This window comes from Xiphophorus hellerii, chromosome 17 (assembly GCF_003331165.1).
Source record: "Xiphophorus hellerii strain 12219 chromosome 17, Xiphophorus_hellerii-4.1, whole genome shotgun sequence".
Lineage (NCBI taxonomy): Eukaryota > Metazoa > Chordata > Actinopteri > Cyprinodontiformes > Poeciliidae > Xiphophorus > Xiphophorus hellerii.
The window spans coordinates 3,815,183-3,836,728 of NC_045688.1; the positions used below are offsets into that span (position 1 = coordinate 3,815,183).

The following is a 21,546-nucleotide window of genomic DNA, read 5'->3' on the forward strand; positions in this document are numbered from 1 at the left end:
CTGTTGGGAAGTTCCTGTGGGATCAGGCTGAGTGGCGGCAGGAACCAGAGGAGTTCCTGAACTTGGTTTAGGGGTGGGAGTCTGAACCTGCTGCTTAGAAACAGATTTATAGAAAAAGACCAAAGAACAAAGAGGAAGAGATCCAATGTGGCAGATGGGAAAAAGATGGAGGATGTAGATGGGAAAGCAGGAGATTGAGGACAAGAAAAAAAAAAAGGAACCAATCAGTACATGTTTGCAGATCTGAACCCAAACCAAGCATGAGTGCAAACACAAGACACTCCTTCTCCCTTATTTTCAAACTATACTCTCCTCTTGTGTATGCACACATGCATAGAGACACCAAATGTACACTAAACCATCCAGAGACGGGTATATGCACACCAACATTTGCTGGATGGAAATATAGCAACGGTACAGGCACATTACTGGGGTTAGGCAGGGTGTAAGTAGGACACGTCACATGCAGGTAAGACCCTAAGTGATTGGCAGTGAAAATAACTATTACATAATGTCGTGATAGTGAATTCTAGTATAGTGGCTGGAATATAAAAAACTGAATATTGAACTAAAGAGTCAAAGCAATATTTGCTGTATGAGCTTCTTTGTTCCACTTTTACTGATTAAGGAAAGTTTCAGCGGTGGAAAGAAAAATAAAAATCTCATTTGAGCTCACTCCTTCCATTTTGAGCCTCAACCTTGGTGGATCTCCAGTAATTGTGCATAAACAGAAGATACAGTTGCAGTTGGTGGTTTACAAAGACGTATCATGGACAGTAATATCCTAGTAATGTTGTGATTTTATGTTATTTGTTCTTCTTTCAGAGGGGAATGATGGTGCAGCAAAGAATTTCAATGACTTCAACAAAAAAAACAAACTCAGTGCACAATACCATATATATAGTACAGTATATATACATATATATTTACATGTGCATTTGAGATAATTGAAAATCCAAACTAAATATAAATATGTCAACCAGATAGTTTTTTTTGAATTTGCAGTCTGATCATTCCACTCTTGGAAAAAAATTACAGTTTGAATCTTTAAAAGCCTCAAATTAAAGTAACATTTATGTCCATGATGAGCGTTTGTAAAATTATTACCAGAACTGCACTTTCACCAAGTTTGTCCCATAATCTAAAGGATTACAGGGCAGCATCTCACACAACCTTTGGATGACTGAACCCTTAGAAGGCTGTGGGCAACTCCGTACCTGTCATAAAGCTCCCCTTCACACAGTCTGCTGAAAGCTTTTGGCAGGTATAGCATGTTGCACCACACACACACACACACACACACGCCTACCTACCCTTCTTTTACCAACACAGGCAGCAAAACATAGAGGAGGTTCACGTCACAAATTTAATTGATAAATTTATATATATATGTATTTTTTAAAATTAGGATGAATGGCAGGGAAACTAATTATGAATGAATGATAGGAAAATGCAGAAATTAAAAGTGGCTGAAAGCAAATGCAAAAAGATATTGCTGGCATTGTAAACACCAGCATTCTAAGAGTTTGACACATTTGAATTAATCGTTGAAGTCTACAACAACATAAAAAAATAAAAACCTTCTTCGATTTACAACAGAAAATCGACACAAACATAAAACGGGTTTCTACACGGTTACACTGCTTAGTGTCCAAACCCCCTCGCTTTTGTTGTATGTCTCTGTGTGTTTGCCCATACAAACCAGCAAAGTCTTGCATATTATTATGACTATTATCATTTTTTTTAGTTTTATTTAAATCTTAGATTGCAATAAATTAGCCGTTTTCAGATAGTTCGAGTGACTTATATTTTGAAGGTCAAGCCGACTTTGGATTTGTACGATCAACGTTTAAGTATACAGCAGAATCAGTATACCTATACAAACACACATTTATCCATATACATTCATATATGAACATACAGACAAAATATTACTTACTTATATGACAAAGTAAACAAATAAAGCAACAAAGGCACAGAAAAGAGGGGGCTTAGATCGTTTCTAAAGCTTATACACCAGAGAGGGTCTCAAACACAACTTCTAAATTACATATAACCAGTAATAATGACTCTTCTAATGGACATGAAACAATGTGATCCAGGTCAAAACTTCTCCTATTAAGCCCTAATTGAACTGTATTAGATTAAAATCACGCTCTTCATCGGCAATGCTGTACACACGATCACCGAGTGAAGGAACGGTGAGCTTGTCGTTATAATGGTAGTGTTGTGAGACTCTTTCTGTGGTGCTGATATTTGACTGTAGGGGGTTAAAATCACAACAAGACTACAGGATGAATAATAAGCATCAGCTGGGGAGAGCCGGAGTCAGCAGGGGGTCTATGACTGCCTCTGGGTCAGATTGCTAATATAATTTGATTGAAAAGCACTAAGATTTGACATCCTCTTGTTTTAGGCACTCCCAACAATCTCATGGGCAAAACAAAAAATAAATATCCATTTAATAGTTTTAAAAACACTGATGTAAATCAGGTAAAAATATTTATGATGGAAACCAAAAGAAAATAAATACAGGGTTCCAACAAATCTTACATTTAACACATTTTTTCAGACTCAAATGTCAAGATTGTTGAAGGAGTTCTTAGAACATCCTCAACTTCAAGTTGATCTTAAAAGCGTACACACTTCTGTGAAATTGCACGTTTTTGAGATAATGATTTAAGCCTTTTTCAACCTTTAACTGTGACATAAATTCAACTGAAAAACAAAGAGGGGCAAAAATGTCAAATTAATGCAATAAAGTGGTTGCAGAAATACTTTGTTTAAATTAACCCTTTGACTGTCAACTCCAGTGACTGTGAAAATGAAACTGAAATCAAGCAAAATTAGTCCAAGTAGGATTTTCCTCATATTTGTATTTGCCATAGACAATAACACAAAGAGCTGCAGAAGTATTGGTTGTGTTTTTATGTATAATTTGGTTGAAGATGGAAGTAATTTCTTCCCAAAACAATAATAATAATGATAAACATTTAGACCTGTATAAATAAAAAAATGAGAACATGCAGTATGTAAACTTGTGCATTCAGATTGCTGTGGCACATTATTCTTTTTATATTTCTCACCTCCTAAATTTGTTTTTCAGAAAAATTGGTGTTCAAGGTAAAAGAGAAATCAATTCATTATGGTCTTGCTTTCTTAATGTTACAAAAACTGGCATATTAACAGAAATGTTCACACTTTTGAGAGCCACTCTAGATTGTTCAGGTTACAGTTTCTTGCCGTTGTTCTTTATAAAAATGGAAATAATCTGTAATCTAATATTGTATAAAATACAGAAAGTTATTTTTGTAACGACTGTAGGAACCCTGTAAGAAAAGAAATCATCCCAGTTCTGAAAAAACGATAACTGAATGATTTCCTTTAGCAACTGACCCAGAGGTATACAAGGGTTTCTGAGGTCTGAACTCTGTACCAGAGGGGGAATAGCAGCCTGCAATGACTCCTGCTGGGCTGCAATGTGCTGGGCTTCCTGCCGGGGCCAGGGACTCTGCAGAGACTCCGGCTGAGCTGACGATGCACCACCAGGTGGGAGTTCAGACGACGGGGTAGGAGGGAAAAAGTTCTGGACTGAAGGCGGATGACCCTGGGGTTCTTGGAGATGGGCTCCCGCCGAGGAATTGTAGTGTGCGGAAGAGGAGGGCCGAGGGATTGTCTGAGCGGCCGACGAGTCGAACTGAGCGGGGAGATTTGGGGGAGGAGGCGACTGAAACTCTCCTGCATCAGAGGAGGCCAGAGAGTCGCTGGACGGTTCAGGGCTTCGGTCCTTTGCGGTCAAACCGATGTGGTGAAGGAGGAGATTTCCTGGAGGCAAAGGAAGCTCTGGACTGATGTAGGCATAGAGCTCCTCTGTTACCGGCTGAAGTCGGTTGTAGGTACCCGAACCACCCGACCCCGTCCCAGAGCTGTCCTCCAGAGGGAGGTCCATGGAGCTGCGGCGAGCTCTGTAAATCCTGGACGCCAGCAGGTTTGGGTCTGCAGCGGCGGCCGCAGCGGCTGCAGCTAGATGAAACTCAAAAACACTTCCAGCAGGCGGCGCATCGGCCATTACTGGAGGTGCAGAAATGGGGTAGGGGGATGAGGACGCATGCTGTGGAGGAAAGCAACCCTCGGACGACGAAGAAGAGATTGAACCACTGGAGGAAGGAGCCATGGGGGGCAGCGTCGGAGGTATTGGGCTGTGTGCGCTTATTCTCTGCATGATCTGTGGGTGGATGAACCCTGGTTGAGGTGGAGGACCAGGATCAAAGCCCAAGCCCGCTGCTGCAGCTTGCCTCTGATGATGGAAACTCAGGTGACCCAGCTGGTGGGCAGTCATCGGATACCCCGCATACGCCATTGCTTCGTAATGGTCCAACAAAGCGGCTTGATTAAGACTCAGCCGCCTCACTGCTTCCTCATGTTCCGCTTTCATGTCCTTATAGCCATACAGAGTCGGCTCGGATTGCCCCGGGAGATGCAGAGAATCGCCAGGGCCGAGTCTCTGAGCCGCTGCTGCAAAGCCAGGATTCACCATAAAGAGAGACGGACCCTCAACAGTTTCCATCCCAGAAAACGGGTGCAGGGTGCTCCCGTAGCGAGGGTATGCGGGCTGGAAGTGCCGCGTATGCGCCTCCAGAATGGAGGTGCTTTTACGTCTCTGGGTGTTGTAGCCCTTCGGAGGGCCAGTGGGAGGAGGAGAGAAGGAAATGGGGCGCTCGGGGATGGCGGGGAAGAAAATAGCCGGAGGCTCCGGGAAAGTTGGGACTCCTCCGGCCAAGCTTGCTCCTCCACCGAAGGGGTGTGGCATTGAATGCTGCTGCGACAACGAGATACAATCGATTTGAGAATGAAGTTCAGGCGAATCGCAGAGAGAACCACAGAAAAGACCAGAAATGAAATGGGGCAAGAAAAAGTTGAAATTTCAAATAAACAGAATAAAAAACAAACACATCCATCCACCAGAACACAAGGAAGCTGAGTTAGGTGGCAGCAAAGTTTACTCAAAAAGTATATAAAAAAAAAAGTCGGCAGGTGTGGCGCAGATTTAAAGCCAGTAACAGTAGATGGATCACAGCTGCAGCACAAAGACAGGCAGGCCAAAAAATAAACCCGAGATAAGAAAAGACACAGAAACTCACAGTTGGAAAGAAAGTGGAGAAGGCAAGAGGAAACGCCAGAAAGGCTCTAAGCGTGGCAAAAGTCCAGATGCATCTTCAGTCAGATAAACTGTATTTATTACAGAATTAACCATCCATGAGGTAGTTAAAAATAAATTACACAGTTTCATTTACCCTTCAGTTGATCTAGAAGAAGATTTTGGTTCTGACTGTAGATGCACCTCATCTCTGTACCATGGAGCATGATCATGGCTCATGACTGTCTTTGTTCAATGTGAACACATGAGGGTCAAGTTGAGGGAGAGAGAGAGTTTAAGAGAGATAACCGTCTCAGTGCTGTTCCAGCTCGACCCTGGAGATCCCACCCTGGATGTTTCTCAGCTCAGACACATTTTAGTCTTTATACTGAAATTACCTGAAGCTCAGAGAAGTTAACTAAATGCTTCACTGTTAATAATAATTTAGTTTTCAATTTGAACAAAGCTAAAAGAAGAATCAAACTTTTAGCTTTGATGTCATGTCAGAGGAAAATAAACTAAGAAAGCGTAAAGATCAAACTCTTATTTTACAAAACAAATACTGATATGGCCTTGTTTCTGATATTTCTATTGTTTGCTTTACTTCTTTCTGTTGAACAAAAAAATCCAGTTTTTAAATTATTATTATGAAAAATCAATAGATTAAGATTTTCTTTTCAAATATTTGTTGAATCTTGTAGCACCTATCTAGGCACCATGGATAAAAACTGTTTATGTCAGTGATTTAATGCGTTACAACTCCCTTACTTCGTCATTTCACATGATTGGTGATTTCTCTTCAGGATTTTACTGACAGAAAATGTATGCATCTGGATGAGTGTGTGTGTGTGTGGGTGTGTGTGTGTCGGTGTGTGTGTGTGTGTATAGCCAAAAAACATGGAAAACACCAGCTACTTTTAGTGTTGCACTAAAACATGCAGAGCAGGAAAGTCCCAGGACCAGAGACGTCAAACACAAAAACTGATGCCAAGATCTTCTTAAGGTGCAAATTTAAATGCATCTTGTTAAATTATTATTATTTTTTTTGCTAATTTAGCATTACACTATAAGCTTTCTAGTTGTTGCAATGGCTAAACTGAAAGAGCTTGTGAACAGACACCAATACTATTCTTAGAAAACTGCAAACTATGACAGGCATATTAACTAACTTCTAATAAAAACAGAAAAAAGTTTCTCATCTTTTTCTCTCTCTTCCCTCTTTGACTCTACCCACCACTGGGGGGGCTTACACATGAGAACCTACAGGGGTGGAGAACAGGGCAGGCAGACTGGCCCTCCGCTGCCTGGCCCTGGGCTGGGAGGAGCCCGAGTGCAGGGGCAGCACCGTCTCCAGGGCCTTGGAGAGGCGGCCAGCGAATGTGTCCCTCTCAGAAGCGAGAGGTGCGCAGGGGGAGGTGGTGGAGGTGTGGGAGGACAGGTCTGGAGGAGGCGTGGCGGCCTCTTTCGGAGGAACGGCCAGGGATGAAGGAGCGTGGGAAAAGGAGTACGAAGAAGGGGGGACGCAAATAGACATGCTACGGCTTCGACGGCCGTGTGACGCAGGCTGCAGGCCGGGAGAGGGGATGGAAGAAGGTGAGATTAACATGGAAAATTAAAACAAAACAAAAACTTCAAGAGAACACAAGAGTAACCGGATAAACCAAGGGAAAAATGTAACTGAAAAAAAAAATGCAGGTTAACATTTGTTAAATATACATTCTGCGGAAATCTCAATGATCTCCCTGTTTATCTGTTAAATGTAGAAGGAGATTATCACAAGAGGAACAATTTTCTGAGTCTTCAACTTCAACAAAACTTTTCTTAATGGAGAAATGGACTCAACAATTATATCACAATACAAAGATGACATGAATTAAACTTTAACCAACTCAGTGACAGCAAATTAAAGACAGATTTTAAACAGAAGAAAAAAAAAAAACTTCTAAAAGTTTGTAGAAAATAAAGCAACCAAGAATGAAAGCTGAGAATTAAAAATTCCCTATCATGATGATTACATTAGTCCACAGGCTCCATAAAGACATGCTTTGATGGTGAAATAAGGCGTCTTATTCAATCAATCCGTAAACTCAAGAACTACGTCAGAGCGATTCTTGTTTTTCTTCTTTTTCTGCTATAAATCAGAGCAGATCCAAGGCTGATCAGAGGTTTAATGTAGCTCATAATCCATTAGCTACTCTGACAGAGACATTAAGAAAGGAACTGAACTCATCTGCATCATTGTTGCTTCTAACTGAACAAGGAGATGATAATAATAATAATAATAATAATAATAATAATAATAATAATAATAATAATAATAATAATAATAATAATAATAATAATAATAATAATAAATATCTAAATGTGGAAATGACGCTGCATTAGGACCCTAACCATAGAGTGGAAATAAACTCCATAATTACACATAAAACATTTTGCACATTATTATCCAATCACATTACAGCTACAAGCTTCGTTGTATTTTTCCAGGATTTTGTGTGATAAATCAACAAGAAGTTGTGCATGACTGTAAATGGAAGACATAATGCATGGTTTTCAAAAATGTTCACCTTCAAGAATCTAAACAAAAGTGAGTTTGTTTTCAGTCTCCCTGAATTAAAACCTTTGTAGATCACATTTTACTGCAACTCCTGGTCATTTGAGGAGTTCAGACTCACCAGTTTTTCTTATCTGGAGCTGGAAATGTTTATTATGTTGGCCTAAATAGCTCACGCTCAGTCTGATTGGTTAAAGATATTCTGTGCGGATCAATCAGCTCTCAACCCTGACTGGGTAAATTAAAGGAGGCTAAATAAGATTGCATGGTATACTTTTCATATTCCTATATGTAAACAAAGCTGAAAAACCAATTATCTTCTTTCCACTTCACAAGCGTGTGCTACTTAGCGCTGATCTTAGAATTCAAATAAAATACACAGAAGTGTATTTTTGTATCATTACAAAATGTAAAAAATGGTGCCGATGTAAACAAAACTATTTCTCAACATTTTATCCAAGAATGTGTAACAATAGGTGGGCGAACAACTAAATTCACATGTAAATGAGTGAAAACTGATTTACATGTTGAAATGTCTACATATTTTGTTGGATATCATGGAGAGTTCAAGAAGAAAAGAAGTGGTTGATCAGAAAGCAGGATTGTGGGAAAGAGGGATGCAGGAAGAAAGAGTGACTGACTCTTGAACCAAAAGCAAATGGCCTGATCAGCTGGTTGCCTGGATAACAAAGCAAATAATTGGCTTAATGTCTGACTATTAGACGAAACCTCTGACTGTATTACCTGACTGATGGATTAAATGCGGAAATTCTAACAAACTTTGTTTTCCTGTTTAAATTAGATTAAAGATTGTAAATTGCACGTCTTGGTGGACCAGTGAACAAACGCTGCTTTTTGAGGTCTATAAAGTTATTGGTGCAACAAAAGAAAACTATCCACATTCCCACTCCAAAACACTGCAAACTGTCATTCCAGCTCACTCCAAAACACCCAGAGCGCTCACTTCAAACAGATGAGTCGTTTCTATCACGTCTGTGAGCAGAGAGTCGCCTCGCCGACGTGACGTGACCGCCGTGAGGCATTTACAGGACGCCGTTACTTACCATCGGCTGCGGTGGTTGGGAGTAGCCTGGATGTTGATGCGAGGCAACAGTGGGGGTTTGGGGGTAAGGGGTCTGGGGTTGGGAGGGGGGCTGGGAGGTCGGGGGGCAGCTGTAAGACATGGTCAGCTGACCCAGGTGGGGGGAGTCGGAGGAGAAAACTGAGGAGCCCTGTCCGCTGTCCAAACCGCCTTCAGCTAAAAGTCAGAGAGACATGGAGGAAATCTCCTGTTATTCTGCTGCAGCTGTAAGTCAAATAAAAAAAGTTAGGAATCAGATGTGGGATGTTTTCTGATTAAACTTGGATGACTTCACTTGGCCTAAAGTCACTTAAACAATGGGAAACCACTGTGGATTCAACATGCATATAATTTTATCAGCAAGCTGTCTATAATTTAATATATCACAAATTGAACCCTATTAAAGTTTTTCTTGTAATTAAACCCAGTTTGTTTTTTTTTATAAATCTAATTTTCATTTAAGTATTCATTAATCTTAATTAAAGACAAAGGTAAACTAGGTTTGTAAAACAGTTCCCAGTCTTACATGTGTGAGAGAGGCCCGTCTGCTGATGGTGAAGTTGTTCTGCCTCCGTTTCTTCTGTCTTCGACTAGAAACACAAACACAAGCAAACGTCAAGTATGGAAACATTCAACGACTGCTGACCGCCCTGTGAAAGATGTGTGAAACACTAAAATTATTCTCACATAATCTCATATGAAAACATTTCTGAAGTATCCAACCTTTAAATTAAGCCCTGAAGACACATTTTATTGACATTATGTTATTTACTTATAGCCTTTGAAACGTTTAAATTTTAAGATTGGATGAGTTTATGTGTTTTTGTGCCCTGAATCCACATATTACTATATGTGGATAGATACTATAGACAATGAATCTCAGATTGAGCAGGCAAGCATCATAAGTGAGATGGGACTTTTAAATACAGACTCTAACGAACAAAACCTATTATTTCCTATAATGCAAACAGGGTTAAAATAATTTTTTGAAACCATCTTGTCTGAAGGCACCACTCCAACAAACCTGGGTGTGTGGAGCTTTGAAAGCCTCTTGTTGCCGTTTCTCAGCCTCCAGCTTCCTCTTCTCCTGTTCTTCCCGCACTAGCTGCCTCTGTTCTCTCTTCTTTCGGATCAGAGACACGCGGTCCTTGATCGCCTTGGCCATGGTTTTGTGGTCACCCTCGGCAACATAGCCAGACTCAACCTGTGAGAAGACACAGGTGATTTCCATCAGGCATATTTTGCATCTTGAGTCACATTTTTTCTCCCTTTAAAAGGCGGACATACCATTTCCTGCGCCACATCTTCAGGTACGTCTCTGTTGAGGTCAAAGGAGAATTCGATGGCTTCGTTTTCTTTATATTTGCCTATAAAGATGTGAAATGGTGCTGCTCAGTTAATAACTCTAAGGCCTCTAAGGAAAGCTCCTACACATAGATATTATGACTAAGCTTTATGTGTTTCCATATTTTTGCCTTTGAGCTTCTTGACGTCTTCTATCCTGAGCCAAAGTTTGATCGCAATCATCTCCCCATCGTCCTCCTCCGCAAGTTCAACCCTGACCCCCGTCTCCTCCTGGAAGAACGCGTGGTTCAGCAGGGTCTTTATGGCATATCTGGAAACACAAGATTAAAACATAAAGCTATTTAAAATCTACTAGTTTGATAAAGATAATGCCTGTTTATGTAAGAGAGAATGTGTCAGTCAGTTAAGAAGATTAAGCAGAAAGCAGCAGGTTATTTCTGTTTCATCAAAATTAGAAACCACTCAAAGAGAATGAAAGCATGGAGAACGGGACAAAAAAAAAAACCCTCCACAAGAAATAAATAAAATTTCAGCAAGCACATGTCAAGAAAATAAATCCATACTTGGAGGAAGTTTTTGTCCTTGTGACTCACCTCTCATCTTTGTTTGTTCTTATACAGCCCTCTATAATTTCCTTCACCTCAGGAATGGCCACCTTGTCAAAACTCGCAGGCTTTACTCCCTGCACACGAAAAAAAAAAAAAAATAGAAGAGCAATGAAAGCAAGAAAGCTTTCAGAAATATTAACACGGGGAGAAAAAGAAGTGAAATACAGCTTTGTTTTTTCCCAGGGTCAAATTTACTGTGACCTTTCCCGCAATTTGATATACATGTGGGGAGAATTAAAGTTCTTCATGTTCATATCAAATGTGCAGTTATTTAGTTTTTCATCTCTGGACATAATGTTTCTTTTTGTCCATAACTTTAATGTAGGTTTTTAGCTTTGAATTGTGTTTTTGAAACATCTAATTCTTGTTACCAACATGATTAACTGAGTCAGCCAATTGAATTCGGTGTTCAGGTTAAATATTTCTTGATCAGGTGACCTGTGGTGTCAGAGACTAGCTGGTAAAAGTTTGACCCCAGGACAAATTCCACATAAAGTCGGCTGAACAGGAAAATAATGAACCACGGGCCCCACAAAAGCAATTAAGAAGTCAAGAACCAAATTTGAGATGTAACACTGACGGACATAATCAGCAGGGCTTCAGTTCAGAGGTTGGGGACCAAATAAAGCAGCTGGGGCTGAACAGTAATAAACAATATTATGGCTTCCTGGGTAGAGAAAAAAAAAATAAAGCTCAGAATGTAAAATAAAAAAGAAAATAGAACAAAATCTAAAATATAAATTTAAGAAATGGTTGAAATTTAAGAGACAAAAAGGAAAAGAAAAAAACGAGACGGAAAACAAATAAAACAATTGATAATAGAGGATTATGTAGTTAAACTTTGTACTGCTGAATAGAAGAAACAATTATATCACCATTTTTTATATGTCTGGAAACATTTAAAACACTCAAAATTGATTATAACCCATACATTTTTTATATTTCACTTCATTTGACCTTACTAACCATATGGATGCACATCTGGGAACATAGTTAGTTTTATAAATTACCTGAACATTACTTTAAAATCCACTGATGAGAAAGTAAGAGTTAAAAAAAATAAATAAAGCATAACCATCTAAAATTAAAGCTGAAACTACTTTCCATATGAAAACCTTAAGAGAAAAGTAAAGAGGATATTAAATGCAATTTAATATTTTTTCTAGACTATTATTACTCTTTTTATTCATAAATAAACAATTTAAATCAACATAACTGGGAATCAGGCGCACACGTCAAGTATCAGAAATTATTAATGATGTAACAAAAGTCAAATTCTTAAAAACTCCCAAACAATAAAGCAAAAATCTATGCAAGGGTGGACGAAAATAGCAACTTACCAATTAAGTTGTTAAAGAAGTAAATGGAAATAAATTTAAAAAAAAACTCAACGAGTTGATGAAGACAAAGTTGGAATCACTCAACCTTCAAACCAGAAAATATTCATCCTTCACCTTTTTCTTTTCTTTCATAGCATGTTGCCTTCCAGCTGCTTCACCATGAAATAACAACCCCCCCATCTCTGTGTGCCACAAAATCTCTCTCTCTCACACACACACCCACACCCACACGCACACACCCCCACACACACACACACACACACACACCACTGGGAAGCCAAACAAAGTTAGGACTGATGGACGATGTAATGGCATTAAGTCTGGAATAAGAAGGGAGGGATTTTAGTTAAATAAGGCTAATTGGAAGGAAGGAATGTTCAGCAAGGAGAAGGAATAAATCACAAAAACACAGTTTGGCCAGATATAAAAAGATAAAAAGCATACAATACAGTCATTTGGTTTCTTAGACAAAATATAACCTCTCAGAAAATTGAAAAACAACCAGAAAACTATTTCAACTTTGCTACCTAAAAAAAAACAACATATAATGTTAGCGTCTTGAACATAAATGTATCCTAAAATTAATATTGTTCTCTCATATATTTCATGTTAGTCATACAAAGAAAAAAAGCAAATAACTATAAAACACAAAAATGTAGTTTGTACAATAAGCTAGGTAGTGAATGCAAGCTGTACCGCTAGGTAACAAAATTATTAGCCTTTAGCTTTTACTTGCTTCCCCTCAACGACTAAAAGATAACTGAACGTATAAATGAATTAAAAAAGCAGCATGAAAATAAGGTTTACTTGTTCACAACCTGCATGAAATGTTGGTTATTTTTTTTAACAAACTCCCAGCAGACACAAAAACAAAAGCTATTGTTACTCGCTGGTGATGGACACTTTGACCTTATCCACGTTTACATGTTTGAGGCTGAAAAAGTCACACATAAACATAAATGACCTTCTGAGGTAAAAAGACCTTCACCAATTTACAAAGCTCAAATCGTCTTAAACTGCTATTTTGAACATGACTTCAACGGTCTCCACAGTAATCGGAGATATGGACGTAAAAAAAGATAATAAATCTACTTCAACTGCGGGATCCTGTCAATATGAATCAAAATCTCTGAGGAAACATTTAAGATGTTTCCTTTTTGAATTTAAGGGAAACGTTTTTAAACAACAACCTGATTTCAACACCAGATATTAGTTTTATACAATAAATGCTCTCTGAGGGCAGTGGGAAATGCAAGGGTGGAAAAGTAAGAAAAATGTGGCTTAATCACAAGAGATAGTCAAAATAAGATCATATGTGTTATTATTTATGTCTACATTATATCAGCAGTAACCAATGTTACCACAGAAACAATCCATTTCATTTTACCTTGCCATCCTATCTTTTTCAAAGTTTTCTGATTTATTTTGAACTACAAGATGCAATTGTCCTATCCTTCTTCAATTCTCCACTTATCCTTCACAACTGCGTTAATTATTTGTGGCAGCAGTGCAGCACTCCTCTTGTTAGGTTATAGATTGCTCTAACTGAAGGCATCTCTTTGTTAGAAGGACAATTATATAACCGGCTGGATAAACGCCAAAAGACAATTTTTAGACAGTAGATATAATGTCCTCTGATTTGAAGTGGGGGGAGAAGGGTGTGGGTCGTATGTGTGGCTGAGGAAGAGCTTTGAGGAGACGTACAGTTAAACATGCTGTTGGCTGCATTATTCTGTAGGACATTTTCTATAAAAGATGCAAAATATTAGATAAAAGAACAGAAAATGTGGAGCAGTTATGAATAAAAAGCATTCGAGAGGCAGGACAAAGTTTGGACAGGTTGCCAGTCCGGAGAAACCCTGAGATTGTATCATAAACATGAACATTTCCAAATAGTGCTGCTAACAAAATGCAAAACTCCTTGGGCAACCAAACCCTCAAGAAAATCATCAACAACCTAAAATATTTCTTTTGCTAACCTTTGGATAACCCCAAGAAATGAAGGGAAGCTGGTGATCAGGCGGCCTATGGCGATCACAAGGTGTCGTCACACACAGACGGCGATACATTTTCAAAACTAAAGTCGGCTGTTTGGGATTCGTGTTTTGCAAAATGCTGTGTTGATTAAAGTATATGAGATCTGTCTGCTAGGAAGATATTAAGCAAACGCTTCCACACAAACAGCTGAGTTATCCCAGTGCTGGGGTCACAGTAATAACTTAATAAGGTTTCAGTGAACTCATGACAAATTGAAAGCGAGGTAAAAAGAACAGGAAGGCAAAAATGATTTGGGGCTGGAAGCCACACGTCAGATCTAAAACCGCACCATCTGAATTTATTCTGCTCATGTAGCGTCTTAAATCAAACTGAGAAGGAAGGGGCGGCGGAGGGGACACCGGGACAAGGGACGGGTTCTGTTTTCTCAAAGCACTACAGGTAATCTAAATCTGGATCTTTTCAATTTAAATGTGCAAGCAAAACAGAAGCGGTGGGAACAGCAAGGACCAAATCAAACGGTTTCTGAAATTAAACTTTGAAATGATCAGAATATATTTTGAAAGGAGGGCAACAAAAAGTTGCTCTTAGGTATTTTTAACAAATTACATCAATACTAATCGATGTAAACTTTATTTAAAGTTATCCAATTAAATAAAAACATTGAACATTTAAAGAAAGAGTAAATAAAATAAACTCAAGCAATGAGGTCCAAATCTTTCATTTGACGCGGTTGTGACCCGACATGATCACCTTCCATGTTGCTGCAACTTTCTTTTTTTTAAGTGTATTTTGCAAAACGAACAAAATAGAGTTGCAGTGAGAGGGAAGAGTGCATGGAAGGACTAATCAGAGCAAAAAACAGCATCATATGACTGAAACTCCTGAAGCTCATGCCAAATTTATTAATACAGGCAGTAAACAAGTGCGGAGGGGAAACTGCGGACACAGGACGGAGATATGAGACGAAAAGACAAACAAGACTTTCGGCTCCGACCTGTAAGTGCAGCAAAACTCTTGACGGAGGAGCTCAGAGGAAGCAGAGACTTACACTTGTTACCCGTCTGTAGATCTGCGCCGCATTCTGGCATTCTGAGTAGGGATACTCAGAGGTGGCCATCTCCAGCATGCACATCCCGAAGGCGTAGACATCTACGGATTCATCGTACTTCTCCTCATACATCTCAGGAGCCATAAACTCAGGGGTACCTTTCAAAAAACACAAAAAACAGGCAGAACTTTAAATGTCTGAATCGCCACAATATTTCTTAAAATATCCCAGGAAACCGCTCGCACTCCTGACAGTCAAATTCAGGTCGTAAAATGTAATTTAGAAAAACATGCAGCAAACCACAAAGTTGTACGTGGTCTCTGTAATTACTACAAACAATTTGTGAACCTCGCTTAAAGGTAGAGGAGGAAGGAGAAGGAATTCGGAGCCATCACGAAGAAAATACCTGTGGTCAGCTACATGGCTATTCAACTGAAAACAAGCCAGGTTTTTATTTTCTTTATGTGTGCAGCCATTACATCCTCAGACAGCCTAACCCCCGACATACCAGCGGACACGCTGAAGGTACTTTCCAAATACTTGCGGCTCACGTTAACAACTAGCAATAAAGTTAATGTGAGCGTGTAGATGTTTGCATTTCAAGTAGGTATTACTCCTGCAAAGTATACAGGCTGTTTCCCTTTAAAACTTCGGCTGTTGTTCTGCGGGCCGAATGTTTTTCTCACCTATGACACTTTTGGCGAAGGAGGCCCTCTTCAGCGTGGCCAGTCCCAGGTCTCCGATCTTCACAGAGCCCGTGGGACCCGTGATGAAGATGTTGTCGCACTTCAGGTCCCGGTGGATGATGGGTGGGGCCCTGGTGTGCAGGAAGTGGAGACCTTTAAGGATCTGCCGGCACCATGAGCGCAGGACCTTGATTTTCATCACCTTAAAGCGCTTCAGGTATCTGAAACGGGGGTGGAAAGAGAAATTAGAAATAGTGTCACGCTCTGTTGAACACAAAGAGGAAGCAAGATGCTTAAAATGACATCAATCCGTCTCTCCTGTGGGCTGAAATCCAAATTTAACCTCAACTGTAGACAGTTAAATCACAGCTTGATGGTTTTTATTTATATTTTTTGGAGAATCTGTATTCAAGCAGCCAAAAAATAAATAAATAAATTTTTTGAGGGCGACACTGACAGGAAAATTAATGAGTCCAAATCAAGGTTTGGCATTGCAGACAAAGACAGGGGAGCAGACGGAAAGGGCACAACACATTAGATAAAATATAACTGTTTGCTTTTGGCAGACAGTCCAGGCCTGAGCAGCTCATTATAAATTATCCCATCATTGTGCACAAACTCAAAATTAGAATGGCCATTATTGAAATTAATTCCCCTGCCTGTAAAATTAGAGGCAGCCTAAAATACCACTCAATTAAGACATACAAATACAAAATATTCTCGTGAAAGTTTTCCATTATGGCAAGACTTTCAATACAGAACATAAAAAAAAGCAAAGACAGGCAGAGAGGCATTGATGAAAGAAAGATGTGCACTTTTAAAACTCTTAAAATAACAGTTTTTACCCGATGGCAATCATGGCACTAAATTCAAAGGCATAAGAACTTCTGCTCTTGACACCACTTTGTTAAAAATGTAAATTCTGTTGCGACACCTCCAGGCGCTGCAACCATCTTCTGATGTCTATTTATTTCTCATTTTGTACCATTTATTTCTTTATCTTTGTATATTATGTATATACACATAACCTGCATCTTAACTCGAGTCGAGCAAATCTCAATCTCGTTGTAATCTGTTGATGACAATGACAATAAATTTTATCTTATCTCTTAAAATAACAGAAGCACAATCCTTTCCCTACTTTTCTTGACTGCATAATGAGTCTGGATTCAAGAGTGTAAGCTGAAAAGTAAAAGCTCTTTTTATCTTTTGAGGTCGAACAAAGAAAGAAACTGATTAAGCGATACATTTCGAGCTCCTAAAAGGAAAAGGATCCAAACATTGTCTCTATAAAAAATAAAATGTTCATCATTCTGATGCAACAGCAGAAGACATTTAGACCCACATCATCAGAAATGCTCCTAATTTGGTTTTAAACAGTGCAGGTTCAATCTCACAGCATTCATTGCATCTTATCAAACAAGACAAGCAATTCCCGTGCTGCTTATTTCGAACCCATTAAATCGTGATGACTGAGAACAACAAGCAATAATTTACTGTGCACTTGCTGCATTTTTAATCTTAAAGCAATTTAGACCGGTTCGTTACTTCTACACACTTATTCCTGTTTGGTACGTGAACGTTTGGAGCCTCTCCCAGCACACACCTTGCAGTAAACAGGGAGACACCCACTGAGAGGCCGCCAAGTGATTTTTAGAGCCAACACAGATCCACACCTGCGGGTGTTTTAAAACGTGCCACTCCACCTGCTTCGCATGGCTCTGGAAAGAGGGAGGAAACCCGACGACAGCACAGGAGAGACTCAACCTTAAAACGGAAACGTTCTTAATTTTAGTAAATCAACTGAAATGTTTACAGCGCATTGCTGCTGTTTCTATTAAAGAGTTGTAACAAGAAATGACCCATCGGTTTTCAGCCATGTTTGTTCGTTGGCATTTAAATTCAGGTTTCTTACAGTTTTCCAAAAGAAGGATTTGAAATAGTGCAGAGAAGCAACTTCTGATCAGCTCGTTTGCTTAAATGACCTTATTAAACAGCAATTACAATATAAAGGATACTGTGATTTACAGTGATTATATTTGTTAAAGTAACTTCTGCATCTTAAACTAATCTTCTCTTTGATCTGTTTAGGTCATTCCCAGTTCAGGCTTAATCCGTTCCCTTTCCTTATGCTAAAAAAAAAAAAAAAACTCTAAGAAAGAGCTGCTGACAGCCTCCAGCTGCAAATCTGTCCAAGCTGATGAGAAACGGCCTAAAAATCACAAGCTAGTCCAACACGGCCAACAAACATCTCAGCTTGTTGAGCGCAAACACAAACACCAGCTAAGACTGGCTCTATCAGCAAAACAAGTCATGAAATACATTTATAATTACTATCTGCAGTACAGTTTATGATTTTAATATAAATATTACAAGAACTGTTCAGTTGAACATAATGTGGTGCACACTGCTAAAGGGTATGGCATGAAATGGTGCCACAACATTAGAGAAATGACAAACTTTAAAAGTTAATGCTAGTTAAATATCCCGTCATGAACAGATCTAAGCTGACAGAAGTACTACTATGTCATGGCCAGGGATTAAGTTTAAACTGAAATGTCAAAACTAAATTTCCAACATAAAACAAAGCAATTATTTCCTCAGTAATGTCCAGTAAAATGCTTTAGTTTGTTGGAAGCACAAATACCCAATTGAATATAAATGTGTTTTATATTTTGTTTATAGGTCTGGGTATAGCATGGCAATAAAATAAAATTAAAGATGAATGATGAAAGATTTTCCTATCAAACCAAAGACAATATTACTGTCAAGACAGAACCATCTCTAACATGAACTATGTGGTTAGCATTGCTAACAACAGCCTGTATCTTCTGTCCTTTCTCTAATCTCATTAAAATTCTTACTGACACTAAAAATACACATTCAGTTACAACTTTCACACTGAAGAGTGTGGTCACTACAACATGGCAGTGACATGGTGTGGTGCGTTCACTGTCAAACGTAAAAATGTTTCGATTCCAGTGACCAGAGGATTCATTGATGCATCTCTACCTTACACAGATAACAGTGCAAATAAGCTAAAAGAGCATTTTTAGCTTATTTACTGCAACATGAGACTAAAATATGTAAAACAGATAAAGTTTTTGGTTTATTGTAAGTTGCTATATAAGTGATAAAAATACTTTCATTGAATTCTTGAGTCATATTAATATTCACTAAACTAATGCAAAACACTGATGTTTAAGCCCAGAACAGTGTGGTTAGTGCTTTACAGGAAGTGCTTTAAAAATCAAAGAATATGTTAAGAAATTGTACTTAGCTTCAAGTGAACAGTCTTAATCTGTACCACAAAAAGTGGATCTGCCTTCTCTTCCTCATTTCATCTTTTATTTCCACTTCCCACATATCACGCAGAAAACATGACACCTCGTTTCCCCTCCGCCTCCCATCCCTTCACCCGTCTCCTCTGCTTTATTTCTCCCCCGTTCTGGAGTCAAAGCGGTGCTGACAGACGAGTTAAACCCTGTGGCACGCAGAGCTCTGAAGTGACACTGCTCAGCCTTTCTCCCACACAAAGTCGCTCAAACTCGCTCTTATTCCAGCACACAAATCCAAGTACACAGATAAGTATGTCACCTTTAAGGCACTTTAGTAATATTTAATAAATAGCAGCAAAAAAAAGCAGGACAAACTTTTCTTACAAACATATCCACATGCGTTTGTAAGAAAACGCAGTGCATAAAGTTCCTTTCATGCACTGTAGCTGTGCTGGTCAGGATTTCCATATTTACCATCTTTCTCCCTCCGTATCAGGCCCCCCACCATCTCTCTTTCTTTTTCCACTGCCTCAGCACAGCACAGCACCTCTCCTTTCTGAGAACTCATCTGGACTGAAGCCGAACCCCTGCACAGCTTTCATCCTGTCCATAAACGAACCACCACACAGGCTGCAAGATCTCGCAAAAACCTCAAAAACTGCTGGCTGCATGCGGAAAATAAGTTTTAATCTTGATAATATGTTGATTGGGGACTTTTTACACATTTTTTTTTTACTCCTCCAGTCTTTTTGTGGGCTCTAGTGTCCCTTATACGAAAGTAGGCTGACAGGAAGGGGGAAGGAGAGGGGGGGAAGACATGCAGCAAATGTCGCCGGGTCCGAGAGTCGAACCCACGCCGGCCGTGTCGAGGACTCAAGGCCTCCAAATACGGGTCGCTCTATCCCCTACGCCACCACGGCACGCCCGATTGGGGACTTTTTAAGCAAAACTGCACAGGTTTCAGTGTAGTGCAAGTGGGAATGCATTCTGGTTTTATTATATATTAAACAACATGTTTTCATTTAACAAGAAATGCAATGTTATGTCATCAAAAGCTGCAGAGAAAAAATGTGTTTAATAAATATGAGTTTGTAAATTCAAAATGGAGTAGATTGCATTCGTTCATAATGAAGTCTTCCAGCGGAGGGCGCCACTCTCCTGAAAAGTACTCTGACAAATACTTCTGCCTCCTCTGTTACAGGTGAGCCAGTGGTTTGTCACGTCCCCTTCTGTGCTTTTTCTCCAATTTACGCCAAGCATCTCTCCAAGATTCTTTCGTCTCCCTCCAACTGTAACAGTCTGGTTCTATAGCCGTGCTCTTCTACCCCCAGCACAGAGGAGCAACGCCAGGAATGAGAGGAATCTGCAGCAGAAGCAGCAGCTGGCAGGTGTGCTGACGGTGTCCCGTGATGCACTGTGTGGCGCGAGCTTATTGCCTTTTTTTGTAACAATGACGTTCACAGATGCGCGTCTATCCTCATCAGCAGAGAGGCATTTCATGATGGCATGTCTATTATTCACCGCATCCCCAGAACCAGAACCAAACGAGGAGAAGCAGCTTTCAGCATCTATGCACCACAAATTTGGAACAAACTTCCAGAAAACTGTAAAACAGCTGAAACACTGACTTCTTTTAAATCTCAACTAAAAACCCACCTGTTTAGAATTGTATTTGAAATGTAATCAATTACTGGGGCGTGCCGTGGTGGCGTAGGGGTTAGCGCGACCCACATTTGGAGGCCTCAAGTCCTCGACGCGGCGGTCGCGGGTTCGACTCCCGGACCCGGCGACATTTACCGCATGTCTTCCCCCCTCTCCCTCCCCCTTTCCTGTCAGCCTACTTCATAAAAAGGGACACTAGAGCCCACAAAAAGACCCCCTGGAGGGGTTACAAAAAAAAAAAAAAAAAAAAAAAAAAAAGAAATGTAATCAATTACAAATTTATGGATGGAACTTGACTTAATGCTTTGTTTTGATTATTGATTCTATATTGCATTGTGTTTCTGTGTTTGTAATGATGTAAAGCACTTTGAAATGTCTTGCTGCTGAAATGTGCTATACAAATAAAATTTGATTGATTGATTGATTGATTCACATTGAGTTTTGAGAACGGGGCAGGCGGAAACTGACAGATGTCAGTGGTGCTAATATACCAAACCTGTATATTGTAAAGTCTCTTCATTATCGCTCTTTTTTTCTTTATTCTTAGATAGGACACGCGTGTGTTAGAGTCGCTCTTTTTTTCTTCTGGGCAAAAACATTTACCAAAATTTGCCGAGCTGTAATACGTATATTTAAATACCGTAACGTTATTGGAACGATACGGTATATAAAGCAGAGGCGCGGAGACTGTTTAGCCAATCAGGATGCAGAACACAATGCACTGTGGAAAAAAACTGCACAAAAAAATCCGCGAAGCAGCGAGACCGTGAACGGTGAACCGATAGCGAGGGTTCACTGTATATGCTCAGAGGGAGGGAAGAAAACAACTGTATGCCATATATACAA

At 39.5% G+C, this 21,546-nt stretch overlaps 1 protein-coding gene across 15 annotated transcripts in view; it reads right to left on the minus strand.

The window, feature by feature from the left end:
• wnk1b (WNK lysine deficient protein kinase 1b) overlaps positions 1–21,546 on the minus strand; it is a 92,662-nt gene that overhangs the window by 25,644 nt on the left and 45,472 nt on the right. For 11 of the 15 annotated variants that reach the window (XR_004342658.1, XM_032589384.1, XM_032589383.1 and 8 more), the window contains exons 5-15: positions 15,761–15,981; positions 15,075–15,232; positions 10,674–10,762; positions 10,251–10,390; positions 10,063–10,142; positions 9,800–9,979; positions 9,302–9,365; positions 8,759–8,952; positions 6,402–6,701; positions 3,437–4,819; positions 1–93 (exon numbers count right to left, since the gene is read on the minus strand). Coding sequence is in view for 14 of the 15 variants with exons in the window: in XM_032589384.1 (XP_032445275.1) it covers positions 1–93; positions 3,437–4,819; positions 6,402–6,701; positions 8,759–8,952; positions 9,302–9,365; positions 9,800–9,979; positions 10,063–10,142; positions 10,251–10,390; positions 10,674–10,762; positions 15,075–15,232; positions 15,761–15,981 (2,902 nt within the window). In the remaining variant the exon portion in view is untranslated. The remainder of the gene's footprint in view (positions 94–3,436; positions 4,820–6,401; positions 6,702–8,758; positions 8,953–9,301; positions 9,366–9,799; positions 9,980–10,062; positions 10,143–10,250; positions 10,391–10,673; positions 10,763–15,074; positions 15,233–15,760; positions 15,982–21,546) is intronic. The other 4 variants (XM_032589376.1, XM_032589375.1, XM_032589386.1 and 1 more) reach the window with 4 other exon arrangements.